Here is a 16,186-nt window from a genome sequence, read left to right on the forward strand (position 1 = left end):
CAGGGGTGAAAGGGTTAGCCGGCGATAACGACTTGGGGGTTAATATATAGAAGGAAGCGGTTCTAGACGAAGAGAGGGAGAGAGAAGCCTAGGAGGCGCCTCCGACGAGCCCGCGATAACTGGCTAGTGGGAACGTTGAACTTTCGACGCACATTCATTTACAAGCACCGCTTCCAACCGAAGAATACTTGTGCGTTGCGTCTGACCAATAGAGTGCAACGTGACTGAAAGTAGACGAACGGTTACCTCCCGCTCGCTCAACGTCAGTGCACGATCCAGACGTTTGTCAAGGTGGTGCGGAAAGAAGTTGGAGCGCCGCGAAAATGTTAGTCCATTCCACTCCCTCGCACGTGACCGTCTGACAATTAAGACTGCCTCACTGCTTGGTTGAGTCGCATGCCCATGAGAAAAACGAGTTTCCAACCCACTCCCACTTTAGGCTAAAGGTTTTTAGCCGCCCATCAATCCTGAGGTAGGAGCTAAGGTCGTTCCGCAGCGTCAGCCAGGCAGCAACTGAAAAGGATTGGTTCGACTGGATACTTGGGCTTGCTCGTACGGAATCTTCACATCGTACTTGCAAAGCGCACAAGCAACCACAAAAAAAGAAAGAAAAGACAACAAAGAAAGTAGACAAGAAACGAGGACATCACGCGAAGTGCTATCAAGTTTGTCTGTTTCCACTTTTGCTCGCGTTGCGCGAGTCTGTAAAATTCAAGAAAGGGTGGTGACAACAGTACATTAGATTTACGTAACCATCTCGCAAGGTCGCTACAGCTGCATGTCGGAGCGAAGAAGTCTTTCGCGGCTTCCTGAGCGTTTGACCCTGCTGCACGCAACTTTGCCGCAAAGGAGCCTCGTCCATCGTACTGCGAAATTGCGCCTCTATACTGCGTTCTCGTCTACCTCGGAGGGGACCGCCGGAGGTGCTGCATTTATTACCGGCTAACAAGGATCTTTCTCTCGCCTAGCGGTGGCTTTGCCCTGTGATGACGCCTCCTTTCGCTTCCAAGAATTGAAATTCGACAGTGAGGCGTCGGTGGTGGCGCCAGGACCGTCCGTATTTATGGTGCTTACTGAAAGTGGTGACTCAACGCCGTCTGACAAGCTGTTGCGGCAGGAACCGGCGACACGGCCGAATTAAAAAACAAGTGGTGTCAGTGGGGATGTCGAATGTCACGGAATTACGACTCTCACGGTCATCAGCACCGGGGCGTTCATCTTCCGCGAGAAATTCAGGGTTACTGTTCGCCATGTCCGTTAATTCTACATTTTGTATTTCTGTGCATTATATATAGCAGCACTGGGACGGGCACGGAAAGTACTCCAGGGGGGCGAGTGACAACGCCAACGTCGAGAGGTCTGCCAAGCGAGCTATTCAACACTATTTCCTGAATAGATCAGCATATCCTGATGCTGTCTGTAAACAAGCGACGCGTGAAGCGAGCACTTTATTACTGGAGTACGATTGTAGCGCATATGGACGAGGACGCAAGAAGGCACGCGAAAGACACAAGACACGGTGCTAACTTCGAACATTATGTTTTATTTCCGGGTACCATGCCTTACTTATACCGTCTGCCTCGCGCATCCGAAAACATGTGCATTATACCGTAATCACGTACTCCAAAAACGAAAAAAACAAAAACAAAATAAACTGACGATAAGTGTAACAGACACCACTTGCAGAATGCTGACACTTATAGTTTCAGTTCATGCGCAGCAATTCTAATTCTTTATTTGAAAGTGTGACTGAAATCTTGCGAACGCATGCATCACCTTCCCGGGCAATCCAATCTGCTTCAATAACCAGGAGATTTAACTCGCCCTTGTTTCTACCTATAATTATAGAATCTTCAAAACGAGGACTGCAGCCACATTTTTTGCAATGAAGAGAGAGGAAACCGTCTGGTGCCCTTTAGTTTTCTTTTCTTGTTTTTTCCCCACTTTGTTACTTTCTTCACGCAGTCTGTCATTGTGACATCTGCCAGTCTGGCCTATGTAGCCTTTTCCGTGACTTAGTGGAATGCGATATATAACGCTTGCGCGGCATTCGACATTCCTGTTGGTGTGCTTTTCATCACATATTGCTTTTTTTTACTTTTCCTGGATTTATTTTCATGCAAAGGCTACCTCGTTTATTCGGTGCCAAAAAGACCACATTGATGTCTGCTCGCTGGAATACTTTCTTTAGGTTTTTGCGAAAGACAGTGTATGTACGGGGCTACAGCAACCTTTCTCTTACCAATATTGTTGTTATCAGTGTCTTGTCAGCGTTTTGAAAATACTATCATTCTAGGCGGAAACAAGTGTGGGTTAATTCGACTGCCTATAAAGAAGCAGATTGGACTGCCAAGGAAGGTGATGCGTGCGTTAGGAAGACTTCTATCACAGTGCCAAATAAACAATTAAAATTTCTGCGCATGAACTAAAACTGTCGGTGTCAGCATTCTGTCAGTGGTGTCTGTGAAGTTTACTGTCAAATTTCCTTTTCTTTTTTTTGGTCTTCGGAATAATAGCTTTCTGATGCGCGAGGCTGAGTGTATAAGTGAGGCATGGTACCCGGAAATAAAATATATTGTTGCAAGTTGACGCCGTGTCTGTGTCTTTCGTGTGCCTTCTTGCGTCTTCGTCTATATGCACTACAACCGTGCTCCAAGATGCCATACTAACAAGCCCGCATTGCAGCACTAGTTGGCTTTATTGCCGATTTACTTGAAATAAAATGACAGAAAAGAGGAGGCTTTCCGGTATGCCATGCTCACATTAGTCAGTCAGCTTCCCATCAACGCCCCTCTGGGTCGTCTGGACTAGATATGAACAGGAACAGCATGCAGCAGAGGCTCGCACTTGTCGGAAACTTCCGTGCTGTTGTGAACGCACTGCATTCTCACGAGATAACGTTGCGGGAAGGCGGTCGGGTGGACCTTGTGGTCATGGAATCGTGTTCACTTCTTTTCCTTCTCGGACATTTCCTTCTTCTCTGCCTCTTCCTTCTTCTCTGCCTCTTCCTTTTTCTTTGCCTCTTCCTTTTTCTCTGCCTCTTCCTTTGTCTGTGCCTCTTCCTTTTTCTCTGCGTCTTCCTTTTTCTCCGCCCCTTCTTTTTTGTCCGTCTCTTCCTTTTTATCTGTCCCGTCTTTTTTATCCGTCCCTTCCTTGTCCGCCTGCTCTTCCTTCTTTGGCTCCGCCTTCTTACCATCTGCAGGAGCAGCTGTGGTCGATTGCTCCACAGCAGTGTTCTCGGAAGACTTGGCCTGCTGGATGGACATTTGCATGGCGAACGCAATCTGTTCTTCCTCTGTCATGGCCGCGAAGTCCGGAAAGCTGCTGGAAGAAGTTACCTTTGCTGCGGGTGGAGCAGGTTCCGTTTCCATCGACATGGCCATCGCTCGCTCCAGGAGCCGTTCCTCGCTGGAGGCCGGCGGTACGTCGGTATCCATGCGCGGAGCCGGGCTCTGCTTCCCGGGAGCCGCGTCGGCTGCAGCGCGTCTGGCCTCGTTCTCCTGGCGTTGGCGCTGCTCCTCCATGGAAACGCGCAGTGCCAGGATGAGCTCGGGGTCCTCGTTCGGGTCGATGCCGAACTCGAAGCCTCCGGAACCAGAGGCGACGACGCCGTCTTCGCCCTGGACCACCGCGGAGCTGACGAGCGCATCGGACAGGTGGGTTTCGCGGCCGCTCGTCACTGTGACTAGGTGGGAACCGCTGCCCTCTTCGCCGTTGAGCGTGCTGATGAAGGTCGACAGCTTCTCCGTGTTTGCGTCGGCCTCCCCGAAATTGACGACGTCCACGCTCACTTTCTCCTTTTTGAGACTCTTGGCGAGAGTGACGAGGTCCTTGACTTCGGTCTCGATGGGGCTGCCGATAAAAACCACGATGCGCATCCTGTGGTTCTTGCCCTGGCGGTGCTTGAGCACCAGATGGGCGACCCGCACGCCGGTGACGAAGTTGATGTTCCCCTTCGGCTGCACTTCGTGGAGCTTGGACAGCAGGCGCGCGACGTCTGTGGTGAGGGTGTTCAAGACGTGGGGACCGCCCAGCGTCAGCAAACCGACGTTGTTCTCCGGATTGGACTGCGTTTTGGATTGGCAGACGACGCCAACGGCATCCTGCTGCGCTTGAAGGCGTGTCGGAACGAAGTCGCCGTTGCGCATGTACTCGCTGTTGTCGACGCAGATGATGGTGCTTTCGAGGACCATTGTTAGGCTGGAACACACGCTTTGCTCGTTGGCTAGTTTTCTCTTCCGCGGTTGCTGCCGAAGGTCGAAGCGAAGGCCTTGCCTTACCAGTATCACGATCAGCTCGTGGCTGTTCTGTTCTTCGTCGCCTTCGGCGTCCGGTCTTGTTGAGGCAGTGGCTCAGACCCGCTAGGGGAAATTGGTCAAGGATAGGGTGGATAACCCACTCTAATAGGAGGAGAACCTTTGATAAAAAAAAGTTGGCGCAGTTTCACCTGAAAGGCGAAGCATCAATTGCGATAGCAAATTTGTAGAGAGCTATACGGAGTAATGATAGTAGCTTTATCAGCTGTCGACGCCGTCGGCGTTTTGCCCGCGTTCGCTCAAAATGCGTGCGGCGTTGGTGACTGTTGCCGGAGCCTCTGATATAAATAGGCACTTGGTGCCGCTGCTAAACGTCGCCTCCCTTCCCTTCCCCTTCCCCCCCCCCCCCCCACGGCCTCTCGCGCATCAGAAGAAGGCGCGTTTGCTCTACATATATGGTGACTGTAAAGGAGGAAAGGGACGCCTACTTCTGCAGCCCTTAAGGGAGCACGGCGCAGAACGCGCGTTTGTTCTCCGCCGTGCGTTCACTCCCTGTGAAAGCGCGCGTCCCTCGCGCCCTTTCACTCGCACATACAGCGTTCGGCGCGCGGCGACGATTTCATCTCCATTGACGTCATACGTCATACGGAATCGGTGACGCCGACGGCAGAAATCTGCTTTGGAGTGTCCATATAATTGCTATCGCAATAAAAAACACGAACCTCAGGTAAAGTGTAAAAGCCTACATGCTCTTGATACCACAGATGACGCAAACAAGGAAAGTAAAAGGAATCGAGCAACGTGAGATAAGCACTTGGAATTCATAAGGAAATCCTATACGGTGTGGTAATTTTCTAGCTGAATCCAACAATCGAAGCTTTGGATAAAAAAAAAAGGGGGGGGGGGGGTGAAGCAGGAGCGGTCAAATCAAACCAGAATCTGCAAAGGGGTGTTTCAAAATTTTCACAAACCAGTGAAGTGATGACATGATATAAAGGAGCGATCGGTTGTCTACCATCTCAGACAAGTCAGCGTCTTCCCATGTCTTCCGCGTCTTCCCATATGGTTGCACTTCATCTAGGCGTTACCGTATAGGAATTGTCGCCGAACGCAGTCATCTGAGCACAAAGTCGCAGACTCTACGCCACGACTCAGTCGTGGCACTGTGACGGTGGTGGTGCAAATGGTGTTTGTGTAGGAGAGGGGAGCTTTGAGTGCACTTTACAGACACCCCAGGTGACGTGATCAAAGGTAATCGTGACCACTCCACTTCGGCGTGTCTAACAGCGTTCGTGCTAAGGACACACAAACTCACTGGGCGGTTACGAGTTTGTAACGTGAACGTCGAAGCTTTAGCAACGGTGCAGTCTAGGCGTTCTGGCTACCGATATTGAGCTCATCGAATCGCTTGGGGGTCTGAAGGTCCAGCCTCCTCTATGACATTTCAGTGTAAAAGCTGTTTTATAGCGTTCTCGTTTAAACTACTACGCTCCTCCACAATGCTCGAGTGCTCGCCGGCTTTCTAAGCATACGCTGATACGAAAGGGCGCCGAGCGAGACGCCGCATTCGTAGAATAGCACGCGGAGTTTCCGCCAATGGCAGCACCTTCTGGCGCCTTTCTCGCCTCATTCTCACGTCTGTCAATCACCCCTAGAACAGCCTAACGCTTTACGATTGTAAAACCGCATATATCTTGACCAATCTCGGGTAGTGGGTATGAGCCTTGCCGCGGCGGAGCTAACTGCGCGAAACTTAAGAAACGATCCAAGAAAAGCTAACGGACTGAAAAAAACTTTATTGATAAACGGGGGCACCTGCGAGGTTGCCGGCCCGGGCTCAGGCCACCCGGGCATTATGTGCCCGGGTGGCACATAATGGCTGGCATATAATGATTGGTGCATAATGGGTGTGGGGTATAAAGCTTTACGATTTAATACTGTAATTTATAAAGAAGATAACGTTAGAGGGTAGAGGTAGAGCCTTGGAGTTACTGGCACAAAGATAACGTTGTGATTTCACAAGATAACGTTGTGAAACCAAACTGGCGCTTTCGTCTTCTTCGTTGGTTTGCTTACAAATGTGTGCCTCTTCGTCGCAGAAAAAGACACAAACGTCCATAAGAGCCTTCTGTCCGCTGGCTCGTGGCAAATGGGTTCTGTCGCAGCCGATGCGATCAAATTGTGCGAAATAAGTGAAAGGAGATGTTCGATGCATCTTTTCTCCGACGCCTGGTAAGAAAGTGCGTCGATGAGTCAGAGTGGCATCCGGAAGAATGTTTTTAAGAGTAAGAAAAAGTTTTTATTGTTGAACCACAAAACGGGAGCAAGATCGCCTCGAGTCACTATAGAAGCCGTATACGGTACATAGGAGTACTCGGCGAATTGTAGCGGCTCTTAATAACGCTCGTAGCGTTATCGCGCTTGAGAAGTAATTGCTTTATCACGACTGCTACATTGCAGTGTGGACATTCTTGCGCTTGTCGTCGGTGGGCCATTCTCATTCGCATTCCTTTCGGGGGCTTCCCGCCATCCCTTGGACAACTGACGTCGACTGTCGTCTTCAATGCAAGACGGGGTGTAGCAGAAACCACACAGATACATATCGGGGCAATACAGCCTGCGTATACTATACCTATATAAGGCACACCACCAGCCAGGCAGCAGAATTTATCAGCGTCGTCTCGTGTAGCTCCAGTGTACGCGTTCCGCTGCCAGCGACTGATTTGGCGCCCGACGGCAGACAGTCGCGAAGAATGCGCCTTGCTCTGACGATTGCTTTTCCTCGCGCAATTTATTAGCTGTCGCCGCACGCTGCTGTGCGTCGTCGACCGCGCTTGCAGGAGCAATTTCGTCTCCCTGCCAGCAAGCGGGTGGGCAGCCACCGACCCGGAGGGATTGCATACTTATGGCTGGGGGGGGGGGGGGGGGGGGGGGAGGCTTTGTCTCCTGGAAAGTGTATGGAGCACAGATCTCAAAGCGAATAGCTTTCGCTGCCTCTTTCGCCCGTTTTCGTGGTTGGTCGGTGGTCGATGGTCGGGATCCGCAAGCGAAACGTCCGCCCGCCCACCCATTTGTTCGTTCCGTTCCTTTCCGTTTCGTTTCGTTTCCTTCCGTTCCGTTGTGTTGTGTTGTGTTCTGTTCTGTTACATTGACAAAATTGTCAAATTGTCAACCATCGACGATAATTTTATCTTTGATGGTTTCTGCACAATTCTTTCGAGAAGCGCGGCCTGGGTGATTTCACCCACTGATGATTTCGAAATGATCTGCCAGAATTGCAGGATTCGTTCACTGGTGAATGCTTAACGACCTCAAGCTATATATACGCGCGCTATGAGGGACGCCGGATGTCAAGGACTCCGGATTAATTCGACCGTCTCTCGTTCTTTAACGTGCACCCAGAGCGCGCTACGTACGCGAGCCTTTTCTTTCTTTTTCCTTCTCTTTTCACCGTATTTATTCTCTAATTGAGAAAGTTGTTTATGCCTGTATTATGTGAACTACTATGCTTATACTAGCACTATATGCGTCGTGCGTGCCTTATCGGGCCTTCTTTGTTTGCACTTTAGCCAACTGTATTCTTGCTCGTGCCAATTATTGTTGATTATGTGTATTCTATTTTCAATACCTCACTCCTGTAATAACCCTACCAAAGGGTCGACAGTAAAAATAAATAATATAGATACGCTCCCGCGGCGTACTTAAGAAACGCCTTTGCGTCAGCGATTAACCGCAGCCAGAGTTGAAGGTCGCGAACATCTTTACTCGGTACTATTGTATACTTTTTTTGCGTGCTTTGATGGAAAAGCTTACGCATGAAGGTGACGCCCGCTACTCCTTGGCATGTAAATAGCAGCGTGAGAATGATAGAAATGCATAAGTAATATCATGACTAAAGCAGAGTTAATTTGTTAGAGTTCAAATAACCGCACTGTGTTCAAAAATATTTCGCGAGAGCATGATTCACATTGCGGCATGGCGTGTATTATAATCTCTGCAGACATGCAGTGCGTAATTCAATTTTCGGGCGAAGCTGTACGCATGAGCCTGTAGCAATAACCTCGTGTCACGCGGGGTCATTTTGTGTGTTGCGCAACTACCATAGCCAAGCTTGCTCCGGTCTAGGGATGCTGACTATAGGAAACACGCTGCAGATGCCGAAAGACCGCGCGAGCTGGAAGTCTTTGCTGTATCTGTGATGGGAATTTCGACTCCAAGGTTTCACGGAAAGCTAGCGATTTATGTGTTGCTTTCTTTTGCCTCTACGTTTTCGTCCTTGAGGTGCGTTCTGTATGAAAACTTTCCGCCGATAAGCTTGCAGCTGGCGGCAGATGACACAATTTATCGCCTGTCAGGTGCCGACATTAATCACTGGCTAGTGTGGTTCGTGTTTTTGTCGGAGAGAACCGTCACGTCGCCAGGAAAACTCGAGACAGCGTACAAAATTCCTGCGCGCGTGGCTGTAATAATCTTTTTATTATTCGTGGCGCGTCTCTCACGTTACGGCCTCTTGAACATCCAGGTGCCATTGTTCGGGCCGTTGATAAACGCTGCCGGTGTTTCCAATTTCATTCAAATGAACGTCACATGCCCCCGCCGCGGCGCGCTTGCATTTGTTGACGCCCGTAAGTTTGACGCACGGCCGCAGCGAATGCATTCTCCAGGGATCTGAGTGCAGCAGCATCTGCATGCAAAGAAACTGCCAGTTTGCCGAAGTTCAACAGAAGCGTTGCTTTGCGTAGTCTACCGCAACCAGCGGCATAACGTCGGTGTGTGTATAGTTTGGTGTTGTATGTAAGCATGCCATCTGTCTCTCTATATATACCAAGGTTGCTTGGAAGAGGGACAGAGGAGCCGTGTATATATATATATATATATATATATATATATATATATATATATATATTGTAAGCAGCCAACAAACAACGACACCGAGGACAACACAGGGGCAATTACGTGTACTTACTGAATGAATTAACGAAATGGTAAATTATTTAAAATGAAAATGGATGGTATATATTTCCTTAAGCCGCGGTGGCTCAGTCTTCATGGCAGAGCATGCACTCGTTGATCGATACCAAGCCACGGCCAGCGCGTTTCTTTTTCCGCAAAATGCATATTAATCCTCGCATTCTTAGATTAAGGCGCGCTCTCAAGTATTGGAAACGTACTTATCGACACGTGATGGACGGACAAGATCTATACAGATGAAATACAGATGAAACAGATGAACAGTGGGCAGATACCCTCGACGATGATTGTGAACGGAAGCGAATATTAGTCGAACGTTTCTCGAAAGCCTTTCACTTTATTAAATGAATGACGCGCTTGACGGCGCATACTTGTTGCAGTGAAGACAGGTAGCGTTCGGGGTTTCATTACGTAATTCCGTGGAGAACGGCGCCGTTAACATCTGTGGCCATCTGTAGCCATAATGCAGATGCACAGCACGTGCTTGTCAGAGTGCTATAATAGTTGGCCTTCGGAGACAATAGTGCCCCGGAAAGTGAGACTGTAGAGCGACCAAATACGAACTGGCGTGCGACATGTGAAATGCTTTTGTGCGACAGCGCTCTCACGTGATTTGCCGTCGCAGGTGAACGTTTTCATTGACAGTATATCAGTGGGGTCATTCTACTTACAAGGGAGATGATTTATCGCTGGGAAATATTACCCAATGATACGTACGTGCACTGTGCACAAAAAGAAAACCAACACGCATGTAGTCAAGGGGTGCGTTCTAGCACGCACCTTGTGGAAGCTGGTCAAGAATGGTTGGAGTATCCGTCGGGCGCCCATTACTGCGGCGACGAGACTCGGATACGAGTCTCGTGTACTCCTACAGCGCGAGCTACGTTTTGTGGTACTTTCACGATGCTGCAGAGAAATCTTGACAATCCAATAAAGCAGTGTACTCTGAACTGCGCAAGCTACGGGTGATAGCATGCGTCCATCTTAGATTATAAAAGAACAGTTATTTAATCTGGGCGAAGCCGAGTTTCTTCGCCGCTCGTCAACGCGGTACCTAACCGTCTGTCTACCAAGGCAAAGTTCACTTACTGGTGATGTCCAAAAATTATTCTTGCCTCAGTAACGACTTTGTGCTCGCGGGTGTCCCGGGTGTCATCTATAAATCCGAGGCTGTGTTTGCACGTACACTGAAATAGAGTTGTTGAAGCCTTAACAAAAACGTACTTATACAGTCTATAGATCGTCTATAGACCATTCTAAAGGATTTGTCTTTAGACCTACTGTTTACAACAATCGATAAAAAGTGTAAGGTCATAAGTCCTTCGATTGTCTGTATGTCAGTCTATAGGATTTGTCTGTAGGCATTTTATTATAGCGAAGCTGTCAGCCTCTCGGTGGCCGGCATTTTTCGTGTCCTGTCCGTGAACAAAAAGTATCATCATCAGCAATGACTCATACCTCCCTAAGCAAGCACAAATGCAATGCCTTACCCCCCTAGTAATGCAGAGGCTGCAAGCACTCATCAAAGTGAAGCGAATAGTGCATACATTCATTGGAATCACCATGCAACGTACCGAACGGCGTACGTTTCACTGAAAATCAAGCTCAAAACAAGCATCCGAACCAACACGTGAAGCAACTGCATACCGCCTTCAGCCGCTGTTTGGTGGTGGTTTTGCAACAGCGTCACAGGACATCCCCTTTCTCAAAGCCAGGATGGCGAGCCATTTTTTTTTACCTTATAGACAAATGTATATAAACTCTCTATAGACTATCTGTGTAAATGTTTGTGAGGGAGTGGCAGTACCTGCAGTGTTATACAGCATTTACTGTTCTGTTTGTTCCTTTTGTTTTGTTGATATTGATAGCTTTTTATTGCATGCACTATACGTTATATTGTAGTCGTTCTATGCACCTGCATTGATTCATACCAGTGTTGTACGTGTGCTTACTGGTAAATTCTGCTGTTATTGACGTACATGTTTAACTTTATATTCATGTTTATTCTCCTAGAAAGCATCCAGTAAAGGTCATAATCATCATCATCATCATCATCAGCCTGTATTTATGTCAACTGCAGGACGAAGGCCTCTCCCTGCGATCTCCAATTACCCCTGTCTTGCGCTAGCGTATTCCAACTTGCGCCTGCGAATTTCCTAACCTCATCATCCCACCTGACTTTCTGCCGTCCTCGACTGCGCTTCCCTTCTCTTGGTATCCATTCTGTAACCCTAATGGTCCATCGGTTATCCATCCTACGCATTACATGGCCTGCCCAGCTCCATTTCTTCCGCTTAATGTCAACTAGAATATCGTCTACCCCCGTTTGTTCTCTGATCCACACCGCTCTCTTCCTGTCTCTTAACGTTACTCCTAGGATTTTTCGTTCCATCACTCTTTGTGCGGTCCTTAACTTGTTCTCGAGCTTCTTTGTTAACCTCCAAGTTTCTGCCCCATATGTTAGCACCGGTAGTATGCAATGATTGTACACTTTTCTTTTCAACGACAGTGGTAAGCTCCCAGTCAGGATTTGGCAATGCCTGCCGTATGCACTCCAACCCAATTTTATTCTTCTGTAAATTTATTTCTCATGATCAGGGTCCCCTGTGAGTAATTGACCTAGATAAACATATTCCTTTACAGACTCTAGAGGCTGACTGGTGATCCTGAATTCTTGTTCCCTTGCCAGGCTATTGAACATTATCTTTGTCTTCTGCATATTCATCTTCAACCCAATTCTTGCACTTTCTCGATGAAGCTCCTCAATCATTTGTTGTAATTCCTCTCCATTGTTGCTCAATAGGACAATGTCATCTGCAAACCGAAGGTTGCTGAGATATTCGCCGTCGATCCTCACTCCTAATCCTTCCCAGTCTAAGAGCTTGAATACTTCTTCTAGGCATGCAGTGAATAGCTTGGAGAGATGTCTCCTTGCCTGAGATAGGTATCTTTCTACTTTTCTTGTGGAGAACGCTGTGGAATCCTTGTAGATGCTAAGATATTCACGTAACTCCTTGCGTCACCGACTGCTGGTATCTCTAAGAACCTTTTCAATGCCATATAGTGGCGATTTCTCGACCTGCATGGATATGTCCATCGTAATTCCCTCCTGAAACCGGCCTTGTTGACTGAAGTCAAGTTGCTGATTCTATTGGAAATAGGTGAATATTTTATACAATACTGAAAGCAAGCTAATGGGTCCGATAGATAAGTATAATGTTGGCGTTCTTCCACTTCTGGTACACTTGAAGTTGTGAGGCATTGCGTATAAAGGGCCGCAAGCTTTTCAAGCATGATATCTCCTCCATCTTTGATTAAATCTACTGTTATCCCATCTTCTCCAGTCATCGCCTTCTAACTTCATCGCACGTATCGGTTCGAATGAAAGTAGCTTGGCTTGTCAGCGCGCACCGTTGAACGTGACTCGCGTCACCGACAAAGAACCAATGCCGTGGCGATACGCATTCGTAATTTCGTTGTTCTCTTGCTCTGTAGAAGGTCTGCCGACACTTGCGCCTATTGGGGTGTCATCGCCTAGCACGTGGTTCGGCGGTGATACTCTGGTCTTAGCCAAAAGGCAGAGAAGCCAGTGACCAGCTGTTCGTAAGGGCAGAAGTGCAGGACAGGTGTAGTGTAGCGTCGTCAAGGATAAAGTGCCGCTAAAAGGCAGATCAGAGAAACAGAAAAACACGAGCGCGAACTTTAAACTGTCTCAGTTTATCAACGTGATTTTTTCTTTCTTGACGTGCGTTGTTAAAAATAACATTGTTCGACGAGACGACGATGTCCCGCCAGGCAACGTTTTAACTCACACCTCGTTCTAGGCGGCATGTTACACCGAAGTTACATGAATTGTTACGATATTATTATTATTATTGTTATTATTATTAATAATAATAATAATAATATAATAATAATAATAATAATAATAATAATAATAATATATTATGGCCAGGAACAACCCTAAGGTCTGAGTGCTGGCGCATACATACAAACCAAAAACAAAACACTCAGGGAAAAATATTAAACAATAAATATTATTAAAAGAAGAGAGTACCGACAACAAAGCGCAAAGTATACAAAGAAAAGGAGGAGAAGGGCACTATTATTATTATGACAAGGAGTATTATTATTATTATCATCATGGTGTTCCTGGACACGCTTTCGGGACACGTGAGGTTAAAGGAGTTTAAAGAGAAACAGGAGGTCAGCGCGATTACGATGCAATGTCCAGGTTTGCAAAGCGGTGATTATATATGCTTATTGATTGATCTAGATGAGCCATTCCAGACGATTTCGAGTTGAGGAAGACAGATGGTTGTGTATGCGGAACGGTGTAGGAGACTTGAATTCCCTCGATAGTCGTTCTTGCAACACGTTTAGTGTGAGCTGCAAGGTTGCTCAAAAAGTACACCAAGATCATTGATCTCGCAGACCTTATCTACAGTTGTTGTTAATATTGTAAACATATATGTGAACACTGATCCTTGAGGGACGCCGCTAGTTGCATGTAAGAAGAATGCGTTTGGCCACTGACGTTAACATAACAGGATCTACCAAGAAGATAACTGCGCAAGAGATTCACAACTGAAGAAGAAGAGCGAGTGGCTGAGCAGACACCAGTTGCTGCTGTGACTTGCAAGACGGACCCATGCTGATTCGGAATGAGCGAGTTCTTCACAGTAAAAGACAATATGTTGTGAAGAGCAAGCTCACCCACTTGGGCGAGGAGACTTAAATACAGGAAAAACACGAGCAGTTTTCCACATGAATGAAGGTCAAATAGTTATTAAATATAGATGTCAATACTGGAGCCGTAAGCTTTTAGAGAAAGCGAAGCAGACCGGCAGTTGTCTGCTTGAAACGGACACTACGCTCACCCACTTGGGCAGGAGAGAATGAAGGTTCCGTAATTATTTGCAAATCTCTTAAATAATCTAAAACATCAAGGTTCCGCCAAATAATGCACATAAAACGCCTCCAATGATCCTGCTATAGACGCATGAAAATGGGCAGAAAACGAGTGTTGAGTAATTACTTCCATGATTGTAATTAGGCCAGAAACATTTTTGTTTCTCCCTTCGCGCCCTATGTGGCCCCCATTTCCAGTGAATGTGAACTTGGTGTCATGAACAATAATCCTAGGGCACTTGGAAACAGCGAACAGCGACCGACTGACGCTTTCAAGCCCCCCCCCCCTTACACACACACACACACCACCACACACACACACACACACACACACACACACACACACACACACACTTTTTTTCATTCGCTTAAAATTTTCGCGCGATGTGGCCGCTCGAGGCACTCTTGCGTGTATTCGCGGACATCTTTCACGCTCGGAAAAGCTTTTATGTCGCACGTATTGAGCAACAGAAAGCTGTATTCGGAGTTTTTCATGTTGCTCTACAATTTTCTTAGACATTTTTTATTTAACTATAATAATTGAGAAGTTGAATAATTAATTAGACTAATTATGTAATTAGGCGGAATGCAAAAAAAGTAATGTGAGTATCTTCAAGCGACGGCAAACAATTTACCTTGGTTCTGTCCACGTACGTATAGCATTTGCATATTGTTAAAGTTTGGCCCAAGTTAAGTGAAACCACCCTCTATACGCAGCGCGCCGACAGCCCCGGTTATGCGTGGGATGGCTTCAAAGTTTCTGACAAAAGTTTACATGCAACGGGAGCATACTCCCTTCCTGCTCAATTTTCTTTCCCTTAGTTTTGTGCGAAACGTGATTGTTAGACACGAGTAGGAGCGCTCGTCCCCGTGACTTGTTGTCCCTGTACTTCTGTCAGTTTGTTTTGGTGTTTTAGTATAAACGGTCGCGCCTGACATAAAAAAAGAAACAAAAAAAAAAGAACAGAAAGAAACAAAGGAAGAAATTACAGGACACTTACGAGTACTAGCCAAATCAGTTTCTCTACTCTTTTCCTCGCTTGCAAATTGTTCGATGACAGCTGAGAGAAGAGAGAGAGAAAGAAAGGGAAAGAAAGACAAGGAGGTTAGCCAGTGTGTACGCCGGCTGGCTACCCTGTACTGGGGAAAGGGGTAAAAGGAATAAAAGGTGATAGAAGAAACAAAAAAGTGAAGTAAGAGAATTCGCGCAATAACGCGACCCTACGCGCTACAACGTTCAAAGCCGGTCGCACCATTCACCAGCCCTTAAGAACTTCAGCAGAGCCCTTAAGGCCCTGAGTGCCGAAGCCCGTCTAGACCAGTGTCCTAAAACCTTTTCCTCTGTGAGGGGGCGATTGTCCAGTCTTTCAAGCGCAGTAGGGATCACTTTTCTTGCCACATTGTAGCGGGGACAGTCACATAGGAGCTGCTTGATTGTCTCCTCGCAGCCACAGTTGTCGCTGAGAGAGAGACAAGAGGATAGACGGAGAGGGAGACCACAGCTATAGGCAAGGAGACGAAGAGTCGCAACCCGTGACTCTTGGTCGCGTGACGTTGGCTTGGTCTGTGCGCGCGCACTCACGCGACTGCATACGGCCTCCTTCATGTTTACGCGTCGACAAAGACAAACACAGACGAGCCGGCGACTAAGGCGATGACTCAAACCCGGATCGAGCGTCGTATCGTACCGACAGCGATAGCGTAGTAGTTCTGCTACGCGGCGAAATGGGTCGAAATTGGCGCGTGACGTGTCCGTCTCCGGTTATCGTTCGAGGAGGGTGAACGGTAACGCAATAACGAGTGTCCTTTGCTGTTGCAAAGGTGGATTATTGAAAGCGATGGGCTGGGGACGCTGATAATTTTTCGGCAGAGCAGCGAAACGATAAAATTTCTGTGGAGTGGACGCAGAATTCTAATTCAGACTTTCTTTTAATTTAACGAGAGAAGCTCCTCTCGGTCGTTGCCAGGTTCTCTTGTGTCCATGTCTGCATGCCTTACCTTCTTTCATGATGTTTCTAGCCTCTTTCGTGGGCCGATCCCGTAGATTG

General features: G+C 47.5%; 2 protein-coding genes across 2 annotated transcripts in view; both read right to left on the minus strand.

Annotated features, from left to right (window-relative positions):
* The window catches only part of LOC119461488 (procathepsin L), a 392,372-nt gene that overhangs the window by 251,900 nt on the left and 124,286 nt on the right, over window positions 1-16,186 (minus strand). The window lies entirely within an intron of this gene.
* LOC119462235 (26S proteasome non-ATPase regulatory subunit 4-like) lies at window positions 2,670-4,291 on the minus strand. Its single transcript, XM_037723581.2, has one exon. It carries the CDS (start codon window positions 4,191-4,193, stop codon window positions 2,946-2,948), a length of 1,248 nt encoding a protein of 415 aa, XP_037579509.1. The 5' UTR covers window positions 4,194-4,291; the 3' UTR covers window positions 2,670-2,945.

This window comes from Dermacentor silvarum, chromosome 8 (assembly GCF_013339745.2).
Source record: "Dermacentor silvarum isolate Dsil-2018 chromosome 8, BIME_Dsil_1.4, whole genome shotgun sequence".
Lineage (NCBI taxonomy): Eukaryota > Metazoa > Arthropoda > Arachnida > Ixodida > Ixodidae > Dermacentor > Dermacentor silvarum.